General features: G+C 39.7%; 1 protein-coding gene across 2 annotated transcripts in view; it reads right to left on the reverse strand.

Moving 5' to 3' along the window:
• Nucleotides 1–17613, reverse strand: part of TAFA2 (TAFA chemokine like family member 2) — a 193888-nt gene that overhangs the window by 42977 nt on the left and 133298 nt on the right. For both annotated transcript variants that reach the window (XR_003923567.2, XM_030015482.2), the window contains exon 2: nt 9323–9429. Coding sequence is in view for 1 of the 2 variants with exons in the window: in XM_030015482.2 (XP_029871342.1) it covers nt 9323–9429 (107 nt within the window). In the remaining variant the exon portion in view is untranslated. The remainder of the gene's footprint in view (nt 1–9322; nt 9430–17613) is intronic.

Consider the following 17613-nt stretch of genomic DNA (forward strand, 5'->3'; position numbering starts at 1 on the left):
TTACTTTCCACTCTGCGGTGTCTAGCAGTTAGCACACCTTCTGGGTTCCATTTCACAAAATTTCCACAGTTAATCTGACACATGCCAATGCATTTTAGATGAAAGTTTAGCACCAGTAATCTTTTTTTTCCTATCCGTAGTAAATTTACATAACATAACAAAACTGAGCAAAGTTTTAAATAAGTATTTTACTTTAAACATCTTTTCATTTTGTTGTTCATAGGTAAAATACTTTCTGCTATCTGTCATCTTTTTAAAACTTAACTTTGATTTTCCTTAGTCTTCCAGCTCACTGAAGGAATCTAATGATTTCTGTCTTTTCTATGATTCATTCTTTTCACTGAAACTGAATTACAGACTTAACTGCTTCATCCTTGCTCCCCTCTCATCAGACACATACATAGTCTTGGGTTCAAATTCTGGATCCAGAACAATTCTGACCTTCCCAGCAACTCGGCCAGTCTCCTACAAGCCCTAGCTCTCCTCTCCCACACGGTCCTGGACCGCAGACTCAGCTAAAGCAATTCTAATAACTTGCACCTAAAAATACAATGGCACAATGCACCCAAGATTTGTGTTGGTCTTAACAGAATACTTTTCTCAGGCATATGCTTTCTGTAGCTCTGCATTCACCCAGAATAACCCACGCATTCAGCTTTATACTTCAGTCATTCAAGGACACTTGATATTGAAGCCAGAAGTATTTTGCAAAAAGAATTCGAAGTCTACTGCATTTACTTGAGAACAGTTTGAGTACAAGAGTTATACAAATCTATGGGGAAAAAAAGAACAAGACAGACTTGGCAGCTCCAGCCTCAGCCTCCTCAGCACTACAGGCAGAATTCTTGCTCAGCCTCGTAGAAGAAAGCTGCGCAAAGCAGACTGCTCTTTTGTGATTTTCCTGCTTTCTGTCATCTAAACCCCCAAGCCAACCTTCGTTCTCCAGTAAGCAAGCCATGGCTTTGCTCCCATCTATGTGGAAAAGTGGCTTTTTCTTGGTCACAGTTAAATGGTACTTTCACACTTTAATGGGAAGGTCAAAATTTCTCTATTATCCCTCTGCAAATTTCAAGAATTCTTCCTGACTTTCTGTGTATTTTAGCTCAACAAGGAGAAATGGAGCAAATGCCAAATCCAGGTTTTACAACCAAACCTTTTTTAACACAACAGAATGACATTTGCAGAATGATATGAAGATCTAAATGAATCTGTCACAGACCAAATTTCACTGGCTTCTGAACTGCGACATGAGACTCCATTTGAACAGTAGAAATAAAATAAGACCTTTACAATTTTATTCGGACATTATGACCCTGATACAGGAGAATAATTATTAGGCAAATAAAAGAACAATATCCAACCTGAGTTCTCCTGCTAAGAAACTTTCCAAAAGCTGCAGAAGGTTTCCAGTAGGTTGCAAACGTTTTGGTATATTAATTAAGGGAAGTGTTCACACCTACACTGAAAGCTTGAGTTCCCCATTTGTGAAAGGAATGAGCACTGAATGCTGTTTCAGAGCCCCTGAGAGATGCCTAAAACTGTATGTTGTGGAAAATTCTGTTTTCAGTTAGGTTTGAAAAGCACCTAGTGTTTTGTGAAGCTCCCATAAATAAATGATAAGCATTTTAAAAACACTAAAATGGCCCATGTAAGCTACTTCATCAGTCATGACCTTGCATTTTTCTCTTTCATCCAAGCCTCTTGTATCTCTGTGTGCATGCATACAGACACAGGCTTTGCTGCTTTGGAGCTGTTGTTTTGTGCAGCTTAGGCTCAGATCAGTTCCCTTATCTTCTGAAAAGATGAGACCCTTTTACAAATTTACATTGAGTCCTTTATGGTTGGACTTGATGATCTTAAAGGTCTTTTCCAACCTAAATGATTCTATAATTCCAAATCTCTACAGTGGAAGACTTCGCCAGTGAGCCTTAAAATGGTAAGTCCCTCTCAGCCCCCCCAAAGAATAGAACTAACTAACTTTTGTTCAGAAAAAAACTTTATAAATTGCAACCCAAAACAGATAAAGGATTTTTCTCTGCTATTCCCCAGCTTTTTCTGAACATTTCCTTGGCACTTGTATAACTAAAGAACAGCTGTTCTAAAATATGACATTGTACAAGCAATCACTTAACACTGCTATAGAGTAAATTCAGTGAAGAGTGTCAAGAGAGAAGGGCATAGTCTTTAGACATCATCAGCAGAAAATTAATGCAGTTGAAAGATTAACATATCCCCTGAATGCTACAGAAATAATCTCCACATGGGATGTGATTTTCCAGGCACAAACCTCCCAAACTGAATATGTGAAATCCCCTGAGTTGGATAATGGGGGTGTGCAATAGATACCAGCACACATATGGAGCAGTCATCACTGCATGTATGGAATGTATGTTGGATGTATGGAATGTAGATTGGAAAGCCTGAGGGGCAGTGCAGAAAACCCTAAGACCAGCACTAGGATATATGGCCTCCATACCTGGAACCAGATCTAGACTTTGAAGATAAAATTGGCCTAATTCTGCCATTACAGTAATTTTACATATCTGGATGCTGTTCAGGATCAGACTCTAATTATAATGTGATATTGACCCATTATATTTGACCTATAAAAATGACATGATCTCAACATGTTGAATTTTGAGAAAACATAATGTAAGGGAAACTGTAAACTATTCAGATTTTCTTTTCAATTACATTCTTGTTTGATAGTCCCAGACATTAACAGAATTTTATGAGTGTTTCTCTTAGGAAAAAACAAAGTTGTCATACCAGTGGAGAAAAATCTGCTTAGCTTCTCCACCAAAGAAAGTTGGTTTCAGGGTCTTGGACATAAACTTTGTACTAGTCATGACCTTCCAATATACCTCAAGTTAATCCTACCAACTGAGCTCCAAAGCCGTCAGAAGACCCAGACACAGCTCTTCTACAGTGCATGTTGAATTCCAAGGCTGGAAACTTCAACTAGAAGGCACATTCAGAGCTTTCCTGCACACAAGAATTCACACTTTCGGAGTAACTCAGTAGACTCTTGTTATGAGCATTAAGTATTTATGTAAATAGACGGAGAATGGCATTTCCTCAAAAGGTTTTAGTTGCGTAAACTCACTCTTATATTTACCATTAAAATTTTGTAATCATTTTCCTGTTCATGACACCTGTACTACCTGTCTGTACTGGAAGGATCCTCTTTAAAGACAGTGTAACCAATATAGTCAATGAGTAAAAATGTTTCCAGAAAGGCAGAAGGGTCTGGGGAGTGGACACAGGCAGCTACAGCAACCCCATCAGCTCACTGTGGCATAGCATCCTGCTTCATGGGGTACAAGAGGTGTCTCCAGGTCACTGAACAGTCCCTTCTCTTCCTCCCTGATCACAGCTGCATCTAACATCCACTGCTTTCCTTTTCTACTCTAAGGAAAAGTTTAAGACATTATCTATGGCATGATACACATTTATGCTAGTGAAAAATTCAGAATATAACTGTAAGCCCAGAAAATAATATTTTAAATCTGGAAGTCCTAACAAAAAATATACTACTATATGCTACATTAATTGAGTACTTAACAAGTTAATGAAACAACAAGGAAAATTCTGATTTAACAGATTCAAGAGAGTGGTACCATTAAACCAAGACTAATTGAATAAAGACGACTATCTAGGGGGGGGCTAACAATTTCTTTCATACTATTTTTACGGGTTTAGTCAAAACTGTGGCATGCAAATGTAAGCACTCTGTTTTCCTAGGTATAAGGATAAAGGAATCTAGCAGAATGCATTACTTAGTATACATAACAAATCAACAGGACTAATTTGAAACCAATAATATGAAACTGGAACAGTAGATCTGATTACAGTATTAAGGAAATGTCAACATTTACTCATGATAGGAAAAAGTAACAGCAGGCTAAGCATACTATCAGTATTTTTTCAGTCCTAACATCTTACAATATTTTCCTAACAAAAAAGCAAAGGAAAGCTTAATCTTCCAAAAGAGAAATTAGCTAAAAAACCAGCTGATTGGTGGGCCAGCTATCCAAGGGAAGATAACGTTACTAATACATGAAAGGGCTGAAAATGTTACAAAGTTTGGCATTTCTAACTGTAAAATCAACTATGTAACTTTTACAAGAATACAATCTTTTGTGCAATCATCTTTCCACCGCAATGCAAAATATGAATGTGTTTAAGGAAAAGATCCTGGGTACTCATTCGTGGGAAGTTACTAAAAATTTGACATTGGGATTACAAGATCAGGCCCAAAATAAAGAACTGCTAAGCACCTCCCTTTTACTTGTCTTAGAAAAACATCAAGAAACCATAATACTTGCCAAATATAAACAGAAATAATTTTAAGTGATCAATATAAAGGAAAATGTGTGATATTCATTGCGACTGTCCAACTTCTCTCTCCATGGCTGCCTCAAGGACAGTCAAGTTTCATCACCAAGGTGGTGGCGGGAATGGGGGCAAAAATTAAAGCAGCCATTTGCTCTGATGGAGCTGGCAGCACAGAGAAAAAATAGGCGTAACTCCACTATTGCCATGATTTCTGCACCCATGTCCCAGCGAACCATCAGAACTATCGGCATCTTGGCAATCAGAGAAAATTATTTTCCTTTATACTCTGGCAGAAGGCCAAGGAGTGTTATCTACTGAATTCTAACAGATATTGTATTACCATTTTAGATTGCAGTGGCAAATACTGATATGAAAGTGTTTGACTGACTGTTCTATTTTATCTTCAAGCAAATGGCAATTTTGGGATCAGGTTCTGATCCTGATATAACTGAAACTTTCAATTAATGCCCAAGCTAGATAAGAACATCCAATATCTTTCTTCCCCATGTCTGCTAAAATAACTATCATCTTCCTTTGTTTCTATATTTAAACATTAATTACACTCAGAATTAAGTTAGTGAAAGCTGCACACAAAGCATTCTCATTTAAGAGAATCTATCTCTGGGACAAACTTCCACAAGAGATAAGATTATCCATGTTTGAGACATTTAGCAAATATGACAAAAGAGTTTGATGAAGCAGGAGTGACAGATCAACAATAGACAAGTGGATGCCTCCATCTAATATCTTGACAGACCCCACTGATATTTTCCAGCCTCACCTGGTAGCTCCTAAGGCATCCACACACATCCCTCTGTGCGCTTGCAACTTCCTTCATCTAAATATTAGAGTTTTCTCCTACCTAATTCCAGTAAAGGACCTGGGAATATCCAGAACTCTTACATCCTTTGACAGGCCCACAGATCCAGAAGGTGCATGTTGAACACATACAATTTACCCACAGGGTGTGCTGGGTTTGTCTGCGATAGAGTTAGTTTTCTCCACAGTAGCTGGTATAGGGGTATGTTTTGGATTTGTGCTGGAAACAGTGTTGATAACCCAGGGATGTTTCCGTCACCGCTGAACAGTGCTCACCCAGAGCCAAGGGCTTTTCTGCTTCTCCCCCCACCCCACCAGCGAGGAGGCTGGGGGGGCACAAGGGGTTGGGAGGGGACACAGCCGGGACAGCTGACCCCAGCCGACCCAAGGGAGATCCCAGACCACAGGACGTCGTGCTCAGCATATAGAGCTGGGGGAAGGAGAAGGAAGGGGGGACGTTGGGAGCGATGGCGTTTGTCTTCCCCAGTCCCCGTTCGGCGTGATGGAGCCCTGCTGTCCTGGAGATGGATGAACACCCGCCTGCCCATGGGGAGTGGGGAACGGATTCCTTGTCTTGCTTTGCTTGTGTGCACGGCTTTTGCTTTCCCTATTAAACTGTCTTTATCTCAACCCACGAGTTTTCTCACTTTTACCCTTCAATTCTCTCCCCCACCCCACTGGGGTTGAGTGAGCGAGCGGCTGCGTGGGGCTGAGCCGCTGGCTGGGGTTAAACCACAACCCTGTGGTACAATGGCCACCAAAACAATTCATGTTCCCTATGACAAATAGCAAACAGGCAGTGATGCTGAACCGATGCCTGCCTGCCATATCTGTCAGTGAATACTGTATGTTTGCACAGGTTTATTTGTTTTCCAAGGGCTAGCAATGAGTAAGAGGATCAGGATCAATCTTATAATAAAATAGCCTTATGGATTTCTTTCAGCCACCCTCAAGGTATATCAGTTTTTAGACTCATAACCTTGACAACATCCTTTTGGAGATTGATATGCCACTCTCTACTTGTCTTCTCATACATAGCTATCGCAGTACAAATGGATCTGGTACTGCGGGCTGATTCCCATGTTCATGTTCTCATCTAAGGCACTCATCACCATAGGATCAGGGTCCCCAGCAAAATTAAAAAGAAAAAGCAGAGTTCCTGTTTCTTTTCAGAAGACAGGATAAATGGAATATAAGTATGTGCACACCCAGAACTATTCAGGAAAACTCATAATACTCTATGCGGCAAAAAAAGTGAGCTTTGTGTTTTGTTTTAAACACTTTGAGCACTTATCTATTTTAGCTCCTGGACGTTCTGTCCAGACTGATGAAACTTTAACAATCAGCCAAGACAAAGGGAGCAGACGTGTCTTCAAACCAGTCTTCTCAAGAAGAAGAAGGACGGACTTGGTGCCCACGCACCTGACATGGAAAAGCTGCAATCTGAAATCCCACTTTGTAACCCTGGTGGTTTCTAACTGGACCTCAGAGCCTGGTTCACCATGCCCTGCCTCAGCCTCTGGTTTTCTTGCTGCTGACTTGGGAATTCTCATTTGTGCCGTATCCCTGAAATAAGCACAACAAGCCTAGAGATGGCCTGTCAGAGTCAGCTGTTTATATCCCTGCTGAAGTCTGTCTGGAGACCAGAATGCTCATTAAACAATTTTTCACACATTGATGATCTTTCCTGCTTTTTCTTTTTCTTTTCTTTTACAATAGCCTTCAGAAAAAGAGACGTGTTTAAGAGTTGGTGCAACTGAAGCATAATATGACTAAGTCAATAGGAAAGTAAAGATTTTTTAAAATGTAGATTATTGATCTTTGAAATTGTAAGGGCTCCTTGAAAGACATTAGGGTTTGTTGTGTCCATATATTAGTAAAGACTTCTATAAATGAAGATTAATGATGCTAGGGATAATTATTGCTGAAGAAACTCACATATTTCTCAGTATTTGGAAACTCCATGCAAAGGTGAACAGTGTCAGGTTTTCCTTGACTGCACCTTAGCACCATTTCTGCTGTTAGAGTAGGGGGAAGATTTTCTCTGACACAACGGGAAGTTAAACTTCCAGTTTCTTTGGAAATCAGTGGTAGCTGAGCTGCGTAACTCTGATTTGTGCTTTTTAAAATAATCCCCCATATACAGTGAGTGCAGATGATTTGGAGATCTACTAAATCCACAAGCCAGAATCCTTCTGAATATTTTTTTCTTCCCAAAAGAATCTGAACATGAACAACAGTTGCTTTTCTAAATTAACCACTCAAGTCATGCTGCTGCTTATTATTGTTCCCTGCAAGACTTAATATATTTTGCTAAAGGGGTGAAAAGTTACAACTTAAAGAAAAAGAACCAAAGCTTTTTGTTAACTTGCAGGAATGTAAAGAAGTCCCTACAGCTAATAACCCAATTTTGCAGGGGGCTTGTGCATATTTTTTTTTTAATCTAAAAACATCAAGTTCAATATTTCTCAACTTATTTCTGCTCTACGGCTGCGGCTGAAATGCCAAGTACTGTCCAGATAATTAATGGTATAGCTCTGCTGGGGTTTCCCTTGCATAAATATATCTGGAAAGCTAAAATTGGCGGGGGATCATTTAATTTTCAATTATGAAGCACTAATTCCCCAAATAGTCCTTAGGATTATAATTTTTTTCCATTAAATACTTGGTGACAGGTTTTACTCATTTTTTCAAAAACAGTAGCAAGCATACTTTGGCAAAGTTTGAACTGAATTGAAGCAAAAACAGCTTGACCAGCTTTTGTGGATGGAATCAACATGATCTGGAGATGGGCTTTTTGATTTTTAAAGAAAGATAACCAAAGACAAAAGAATTCTAAATCCAGGCTAGGATATCTTGGCTCTTTTTCACCAGATGACTAAACTGGTAAGCCACAGCACAAATCCATATTCTGGTTCGGAGAGGGAACAAAGGCTGAGCAAAAGGTGTCAGCACGGCTCCCGTCTGGCACGACGCCCATCTTTGGTGGCCTGCAGGACCACATCAGAATCTGTTTTGTCTGCAGCCAAATTGCAACTCACAAAAGACTTCGCAGAAAGTGCCTCCACATCCTGAAGTCCTTAATCAGTGAGGTATTTTGAAGAAAGATATCTTCACACAGCAGAAAAATATCTAGCAGCTGGATATATAAAATACCTGCTCATAAAATCCTGTCATCAGAGGGAGCATAATAAAATGTACATGAACATAGAGAGATGAACTGACTGGTGTTATGGGAATCCTTCCCCAGTATTTAACTCCTTAGCTCTCGGTAGTGTTCATGTCCCAGCCTTACTTTACCCAAGTTGTTAGACTTTATTCTGATCTTGAATAAGTGGATAAACAGCCAACAGACACTACATGAAGATGAGAAGTGGACTTCAAAATCGTGTTATACTGCAGATCACATTTCAAGTTATATTAGCCTTTAAGAAGATATTAGTATATGAATCTGGAGAGCTTGTTCCTTGCATTAGGGGTTTGCAGAAACACAGACACACACAGAAAAAGAGACCTTTTTACAAGCTTCAATAAACCATCACAGCTTCTGCTGGTGTGTATACATTTTAAGGGCTGGAATGACCAAGAGGAAACAAATCTCACATTGTCACAAGCTACTGAAGTTCCTGGTCTGGTGTTAGGAATGAAGCATAGAAGACAGACAACATTGCAAAGCAACAGTCTTTTTTTGGTGATGAAACAATCACATTCAGCACACATTATCCATGAAGTTAGCCTTGACAGGTAACTGCACACAGTTAGGAGCACTATGTTACTAAAAATTGTTTCTAAGGTTCATTCCAGGAATTCATTTGTAGCACACATATGTGCTATCTGATAGATCTATTTTTATGACACAAGCAGTATTCATTATTTGATTTTTTTACTTTACCATCTTTTTTTACTATCTTTTCAACTGTACCATCATTACAAAATGACCTAAAATCAGAGAATGCTGAAAATGGGACTGAAATACTTAAATTCTCAAGAAATGAATAAAAGTCTATCCATTGAAAACTCTCCTCCTTTGGTACTGATTAGTGGACCAATACCAGGAGACACAAATACGCATAAGGAAAAAAGGTCGCATAGACTGGACACTTCTGAATTTGTTGACAGAGGCCACAGGTACAACAGTATAATAGAACAGAACAGAATTTCTTACCTTTATGATGATTTGCCCCAGATGCTAATTTCCCCCACAGTGTTACAACAAATATTATTATTAGCAGTTTTCCTTTTGTTGCCTTCTGTAAGTATCTCTTATTCATCCTGAAAACAAAAATACACAGAAGTAAGTATTTATCTTGAGACTTCTTTAAAAAACATTTTTTGTCTTAATTTAAGGAGAATTCAACAAGTTTTTATAAGTGTCTGGCTGACAACCCTTAGAGTCTTAAATTCTGCTTAGCTTTCAATGAGGTACATCATATAAAGCATCAGTGTAACCTCCCTCACTGGTCTGCCAGCGTTCCTCCACCCTGGTCAGTACCAGGAGAATTCAACACCTCCACTCATCACATTTCTCTCAAGGCACAAGCAGTGTTCATAACCACAGCAAACTCCAAAGCTGGCAAGAAGGATGAATCCACGCAGCTACAGAGCAGGTTTTGAAGAACAGAGCAGTTCCACTAGTGTGTTTGGGGCCAGTCATGGTCAATGTGGTTGTCGCTGACTGTGCAGCTTTTGGCTTTTGGGACTGCAACTCTTTTTGGACTATGCCCACGAGTCATATGGCAATAACAAATTTGAATAGACCTCCAGCACGTGTACCAACCCTCACATAGAGAAATCCTGTTAGGAAGACGTAAGTGGTTTGGAAACATGGACTCGAGCAGGGCGGACTCACTAGTCTCTCTCCTGTCTATCTTTGGGTAATGAAAAGATTTGATTTATTGTACCAAGGGAAATTGCACACAGCTACCCTCATCTTGCTCAGTGATGTTTTCACTGTGACAGCAAGCCACCGTGGTGGTTCAAGCAGAAGGTAACACATGACTTATTTCTCAGTAACCTCTTCCAAAGACAAAATACCCCTCCACCTGCCAAAAAGACAAGTTCGGGAATGTAGGCTCTAGCGCTTAAGAATTACAGTTGTGTAGAGAGTGGCAAGAGGTATAATAATGAAACCTTCTCTCACTTTTCATTCTCTGTAGAAGAGCCTTAGGGAGCTGGCTAAGAAACAGCTCTGCACGTGGTCGTGTTTCTGCTGAGAGGTCAATAGGATGATGATGCCCATTTCAAATCATTTAGACCAGAAAAGCTGCAAATTTGATCACTTGAACAAAATTATTGCTGCTTTGTAACGCCTGGAACTAGGGTGCCTTTATGAGCAGAAAAAACTGCATTGCTACAGTATGGTTGCACATTTGTCTCCTATTATGTTCATAAGAAGCCCAAAGGAATTTAAGAGCATCTCTCCTTCTCTGTTCACGTACAATGCTATCTTGGGCAACCACAACACTGTGAAAGGCAGACTGCTCTAATACAGAATTCACCAGTAGCCTGTTCAAAGTCCCAAATTTCTTTCCATTCCTTCAAAGCAATTCCTTTCCTCTGAGCAACCTGCTTTCTAACACCACCGCACACTGATAAAGCAACCCCCCCACACACCCCCCAACTCCACTCATGATCTCCACACTTGTAACAAGACCACTTCCCCCAAAACTGCCAGTCCTGCTCTCCAGGAGATTGATGAGATCTTGTTAAGCATGGGTTAAGTTTCCACACCAGGCTGTGTGTAACAAAACACTATGACTAACATTAAGAACCTGCTGAGGAGTGTACCAAACCCTTTTAAACCTGAATTCAGAGCAAACAGGACTCGGTATCCTTTGACAGAAGTCACACATCTACAGTGTGTTTCCCAGAGGTTCAGATAGCACATTTATGAGGGAAAAAGACAGAGGAGTAAGCAAGTGCTATATCTAGGATGGTGGATGTGCCCCTGAAAGCCTGACTGATTAATAATCACAGTGGAGGTCAGTCACAGTGTGCTGTGAACCACACCAAGCTCTGCCTTCTTGCACTGATTCCAGTGCCTTTGGAGTGTAAACTGCATATTCATCATCAGCTCCAGGTCTATGAAGCACTCAAAGCTAAAGGGAAATACATTATTTGTCACTGTAAATAAGAACAAAAAAATGAAACTGGAATGCACATTCAGAATACGCTCTTTCACAGCTATCTCTGTGAACAGAATATGAATTAACTCTTTCACTCCTGGATTCTCATACTGCACCTGTTACGATGCTGGTGCCAAGTCATCTCTCATTAAAATCAAATCTTTCTTCCTCACCTACCCAATGCTACTCAAAACCCAGTGGGACTTGCACCATTAAGCAAAGTTGAATCTAATACAGTTCCTGCTGATGCCAGATTCACCCTCTGTGCTGCAAGGCTGGCAGCAAATGCACAGCAGAAAATGCAAATACATAAGGAAAAACAGTAGCGGCAGGGGGAAAGAGAGAAAACCAACCTATCTGCCTGTGAACAGCAGCCCCTCAGGGTAGGTGGCAGAGGGAAGATACAAACCTCTGCCCACAGCCCAGCACACCAAAGAGGAGTAAGCCAGCATTGACTATAGAAGAGACTGTTCTGCAAAGTAAAGGAAGGGTTTCAGCTTTGACACAGAAAATCTGGGCTCAATGCCATTGCCAGGTCTTCCAGTCATGAGAAAAACAATACACCATTTCTGTACCACAAGCCTATTACACTATTCTGCATTACTTATTTGTGGTATTCAGCTTCAGAAGGACAAAAATTATAACTTTGTCTTGTAGCAGTCCCATAATAGGCACAATTAACAGAAAAGTCAGTGCAAGTGGCAGTTCTAGCTTGGGACTAGTAGTTCAGAGGCCATCAGCAGAAGTACAAAAAAAAAAAACCTTCAGCAGTTAAAGCGTTCATGACATACAGCAGCTCAAAGAAGAAAAAGTTGGAAGATGATCTGAAGTTTCAAACTAATTATGCAGTATAACACTAGACCTGCGGTTGTGTGCATTGGCCACACACAGCGGTCAGTCCAAGGATGGACGAGTGGCCACATAAGCACAAACAAGGTACGAAGCACTCGGCTCCCAGCTGTCCTGCTACACACACAGAAGCCACACGGTAGCAACACAGCCCTAGAAATAAAAAATGATGGGTTTGTAGTCCAAGAAACTCAGGGGGTTGGGATGGATGCATCTCATCAGCAAAGCAAGCAAACAGCTAGATAGCAAGGAGAGGCCATGTGATGCTGGTTATTTTTTGCAGATTTGCAAAACAGCCCATGATATAGCACTGAGAAGACACTGGAACTAGATAGCATTTGACCTCAGCTCTGAAACGTAACTATTAGCCTCCTGCAACCCTGATCCATGTCAAGTAAGTGCATCCAGGAAATAAAATTCAGTCCATTACTGTACTGTTATTACACTAACATAACAGGCTGTGTTAAATAGAACAAATGAGCTCTGAAATGAGGTCTACTTTTACTACAGGTGATGCAGAGCTCTACAGACAAACTACAGCTATTAACCTGAATGGTTTTCTCTGTGAGACACTTTCCTCTTCCATTTACCTTCCTTTCTGCAGAATCTCTCCCTTGCTGTGATCCTTACAGTCTTCAATAATGCCACATAAGCCAAAGGTGATCAAAACAGAGAATAGCCACGCTATAGGAGATGCCTAGATTTGAAAATCAATTTTACACAAAAATACAAACTTCATGTGTAACAAAAATTTCCTTCAGTTTCTAACCCCAACATATTGGAGATAAACCCAAGGAATCCTCAGCACTTTCAGGCAAAAGAGGACACGAAAGGCTGTCGTGTTTGAGTTCATTTTTCAATGTGCTTAGAGGCAAGGAAAAAGAAAGAGAGCTCCTTTGGTGGTTCCAGGAACACATTCAAAATAAAACAAAAAGATGTCACCCACATAATACAAACAGGCAGTAGCTGAGTGTGAGATGACTCTGCCGTGACCAGCTCTTCACTAACACCGTAGCACAATGAATAAATTCAGAGGAATGGTTACTTTTGCTCCCTAAGATTCCTTTTCCCTGACATGTGCTCCATGAGACCATCACCAGTCTGGTATTGTGGACTCAAGAACAGATTGTTTTGGTGATTAGTGACAAAAATAGGTTAAAAGTTGCAGGATTTTTTTCCTCAGGGTGAAATCACATCTGATGCTGCAGAGAAGCTTCACAAACCACTGTGTCAGCAGAAATCCATCTCCCTTGCCTCCATGGCTCATCAGCAGCAAATGGTGAATACACTAATAAGTTGCACAGGCTCTTGTCACCGGTGCTCCACCTCCCTGTCAGCCCCCTCCCAAGGGCAGATGTGGCCCAACTACTCAGCTGTACTGAAACTGCCACGTGCAGGTGTGTATTTTCAATTTCACTGCAGTGATGTAGGATCCATAAGCTTTTGAGTTTCTGCTTTCTTCCTTCTTTGCTTCTGGGCTTGAGATTAGTCACCTTTCCAGCAGTTCAGAAATAGAGGAAAATCACATCGGAATTACCTTACATTGTATGGCCAGTGCTGAATTGTCTTGCTTTCCTTTTTTAAGAGAGTGTAACCTCATGGAATCTTATTGTTGAGGAGAAAAAAAAAGTAAGGAAATAATAGCTTTCATTCTTCCTGTAAGAGCTTATACACAAATAAAATTCGCATCTGCTTCCTAGGAGTAACAGCATTTTTCTCTGTTGCTCCTTTTCTTTCTTTTTTTTATGAACATCAGCCTCTGTGAAGCTGTTCAAAATTCATTCATTCCTGCTTTACATACGTAGAAACTTTCAGTGTCAGTAAGATCCCTTAGTCTTCTGCAAACACATAGACCCTGTGAATGCAAGTGTTCATAAAGAGAAGCGTAAACCTATTTCTCTACTGAATCCTGATTAAATGTTTGAGACAAAAACCTGATAGAAAATTAGTCCCACATTCTCTTACTTTTCTTCTTATGACAAATATTTTATTTGCTACTTCAGAGAAACCCTAAATGAGTAGTAGAAATCACTTCTGACCGCAAGTCTGTTGTACAGAAATAATGCAGCCATTTAAATTATGTTCCATACTGTGTTGAATCTTACATTATTTATTAGTTGTGTTAGTTTCTACATCTCATGCAATGCAGGTATTTGCAGTTTTATTTAGCCTTTCCTGTGTAAGCTAATGCAGAATTAAAAATGCCCTTGTGGTGATAAGGTCACTTTGTAAAAGTAACACCGATGTGACCCCAGTGTGTTTGCATATATATAAATTCCCTCTATGACATTCCCGTCATGTTTGCTCAGTGAACAAGTAATTTGCCACTCTCATTACTTCAGGTACAGGGTAGCTTGTGAAAATCAATCTTCTTTCTGCTTCATACATCACAGCCTGTAACAGACACAAAGCGCATTCGGATTCTGAAATGAAGCTGGGGGAAAACACAGACCTGTTCTCATAAGCTGCTTTCTTTGATCTAGGTGGGCAAGGAAAGAAAGAATAGTCATTTAGCCTAGCAAAGCACGCAGGTCTGACAGAGGAGTCACATGGGAAATCTCTGTATGCAAAGCAAAAGGGGTGGGTTTTGTTGGTTTTTTGAAAAAAAGTTGTCGTTTACCAGTGTGGCTCTTTTCATAGCAGAATAAGCAACCCTAGAGAGCTTAGCCTCGCTACTGAGAAATATTTGGAAATAGTTAAAGCATTGTTGGCAGATCAGTACAGTAAGGCTGTCACTGCTACTTTCAGCTGAAGTGTACCGGTGGAAGCAGATTGAAGAATTTTAGGCTTAACGCCATAAGGAGGGCTTTTGAAAGGCTACTGTGCTAAGACTTAAGGCACTGAGGCAAATGAATTCTTCTTCCCAAAAGTACTTAAGCATATGATTGACATGCATGCCCATACTTGTCTTTTATTTAAATCAGTGTGACTTAAGCACATACTTAAATTTAAGCATGTACTTCCCCAAACAGAGATGTATGTACACGAGTTCTTGAAAAATGATTAGCAAGTGAGCTTTTATAAGAAGAGACAGATTCAAGACAAGAAAATGTCTCAAATACCTGAAAAATAAAAAGTTATGGAATATATGAAAATACGCAATAAACCAAAAAACATTTTTCTTTACATACTGCAATTAGTTTCCCAGTAGCGGGAAACTAGAGACAGATGCACATACAGGTAATTACATTTGCCAACAGTATCTCACAGCACTTGGATGTGAAATTTACATATATATTATTGTTTCCAAAATCTGATAAGCATGGATGCTTAAATTGCCAGAGGTAGAAACTGCTTCAGCCACCTGGCTGCATGCCACCTCACAGCTAGAAACCCTGAGAGATTACGGGGAAAACTTTTTTCTTCCAAAAGACTATGTATGGTTGTGACATCGCCTTGAAAACTCCAATGATACTGATGAATGGCCTTCCCTCTAAACTGCTATCAGTGTTAGTCTCCCCTGTTTTCAGATTAACACCAGTTCTTTGTAGACACCATTGATTGTAATTTGCACTTTCACTAATTTTCAGATGCAACACCTAACTGAAAGCAATAAAGCAGGCAAAGAAAGGGTAAACAAGAAATGCGCTGTCCTCCTAGCCAGCTTCAACTCAAACAATACAGATGTATTTAACTGTGTATATATTAAATTTCTTGGTCGTTTCATCAGGACCAGCAAAGGAGTAGTCACTTGATGAACATTGATGCTGACACGTTACTAAATACACAGAAAGAAAATTTCATGAAGTTTTGTGCGGTTAGATTCTATACTTCTATGTATTTATGAAAATATAAAACTAATAGTTACAATCCAGCATTAGACCTGCACAGGCCATTCATTGTTTTTTTAAGTGCTAACATAAAAGATTACAGAATATTTAAACATCCAGGATATTCTAATATCTTCAGTCTGCCCAGTGATGTCCTACACCCTTGTGAAATAAGCTCTCACAGTTAAGTGTTCAGTATTAGAAGGTACTTAGGCTCCAATTCACATCATTTTCTCTGATATTATTATGCCACTTTAAACTTTTTCTCTCCCAGTTTCTGTGCTAAGGGAGCTTTAAGTTGTAGGGGGTACTATCTATTCACTTAATCATCACGGCAGTAGTATTTGCTTATATCCTACATGTGATCCTCTTGCAGATGGTTATTTAAATTTTCTTTATTCATATCTCACTAACCAATCAAAAGTTTAACTAAAAAAAGAAGGATAACAGTTCGATGGGCTTTGAACAAAATGTCTCACTGAGACCTGAATCACTAGGTATACTCTGATTTTATAAAGGCCATTGCAGTGGCAGAGATAAGCCTCCAAATCTATCCAGGCAGAGAAAGCATCAAATATTTGTGGAGAATGGCAACTGAAGTGCCTATATTTAAAAGGAAGGACGAAAATGATCTGGGCAAGCATAAGCCTATTAGTCTGACCTCTTCAGTTTGCAGGAGCTTAGAACAGGCTTTGAAGAAAAAGATAAATTAAAGACAGAGGAGTAAATAGAACATAGGATAAAATGTAGCAGTGTTACCAAGGGTAGATTGTGCCAGACTAACCTGACAGGTTTTTTGATAAGATAACTGATATTCCAGACAAAGAAATGAAGTAGATATAATTTGTCTGGATTTAGATAAAGCATTTTCTACAGTGTCACTCTGGAATTTACACATTAAGCCGAAGACTCTGTGGATCACTACAAGAATTGAAAGGTGGATCCAGGTGCGATAACAGCAAGTAGTACTGAAAGGGAGTATCAGGGATTACTAGCATTTCTCCTACAAGTTGGGAATTCATCATTTGAAACAACACGTGTAAAAAATAACTAGTTTATTTTAGTTGATCACCAAGAGCACGTCAGTATCAATATGACATGAGACGGCTGTGAAAAGGGCAAATCCTATAAATTACTAAATTATATATTTCTAATAAAGATACAGAAGGGCAAGTAGAATTTTCTTAAACTATGATTCAGACTAATCTATACAATTCTGGCCAACCGTATTCACGAAAGAAAAACTGAACCCACAAAACATACGGGGACAGTCTTCCATGATGGTCACAGGAATGAAGAATCAACCACAGGAGGAGTTTGAAAGAGCTTGGCTTGTGCAGCAAAGCAAAGGCTGAAGGGAAACAGAGAAATCAAGGAAAGGAAATAAACACAGTGAGGGCAGGAAACATATCCATAAGAAATGTATTAGATGACATCTTGCCAGCAGGCAGGATCAGGACGCTCAGCTCAGTGATTCGGGAAGTCTCTTCCAGTCTTGTCTCTACACCAGTATCATGATTCCTTTTTTGTACATTAGTAGAGGAAGTCAAGTGCTAGTGTTTTCACGAAGAAAACTATAAGCAAGCTCTTTCCAAGTGCATTAGTGTAGTGTTTTTTTCCAAGTCACTTCACTCTCCTCAAAAAAACAAAAGTCACAGCATTTCTGCCTGTGATATCCTGTGAAAAAAACTGTGAGGGTCCTCACTAATGAC

The sequence above is a fragment of the Aquila chrysaetos genome, chromosome 5, assembly GCF_900496995.4.
Source record: "Aquila chrysaetos chrysaetos chromosome 5, bAquChr1.4, whole genome shotgun sequence".
Classification (NCBI taxonomy): Eukaryota; Metazoa; Chordata; class Aves; order Accipitriformes; family Accipitridae; genus Aquila; species Aquila chrysaetos.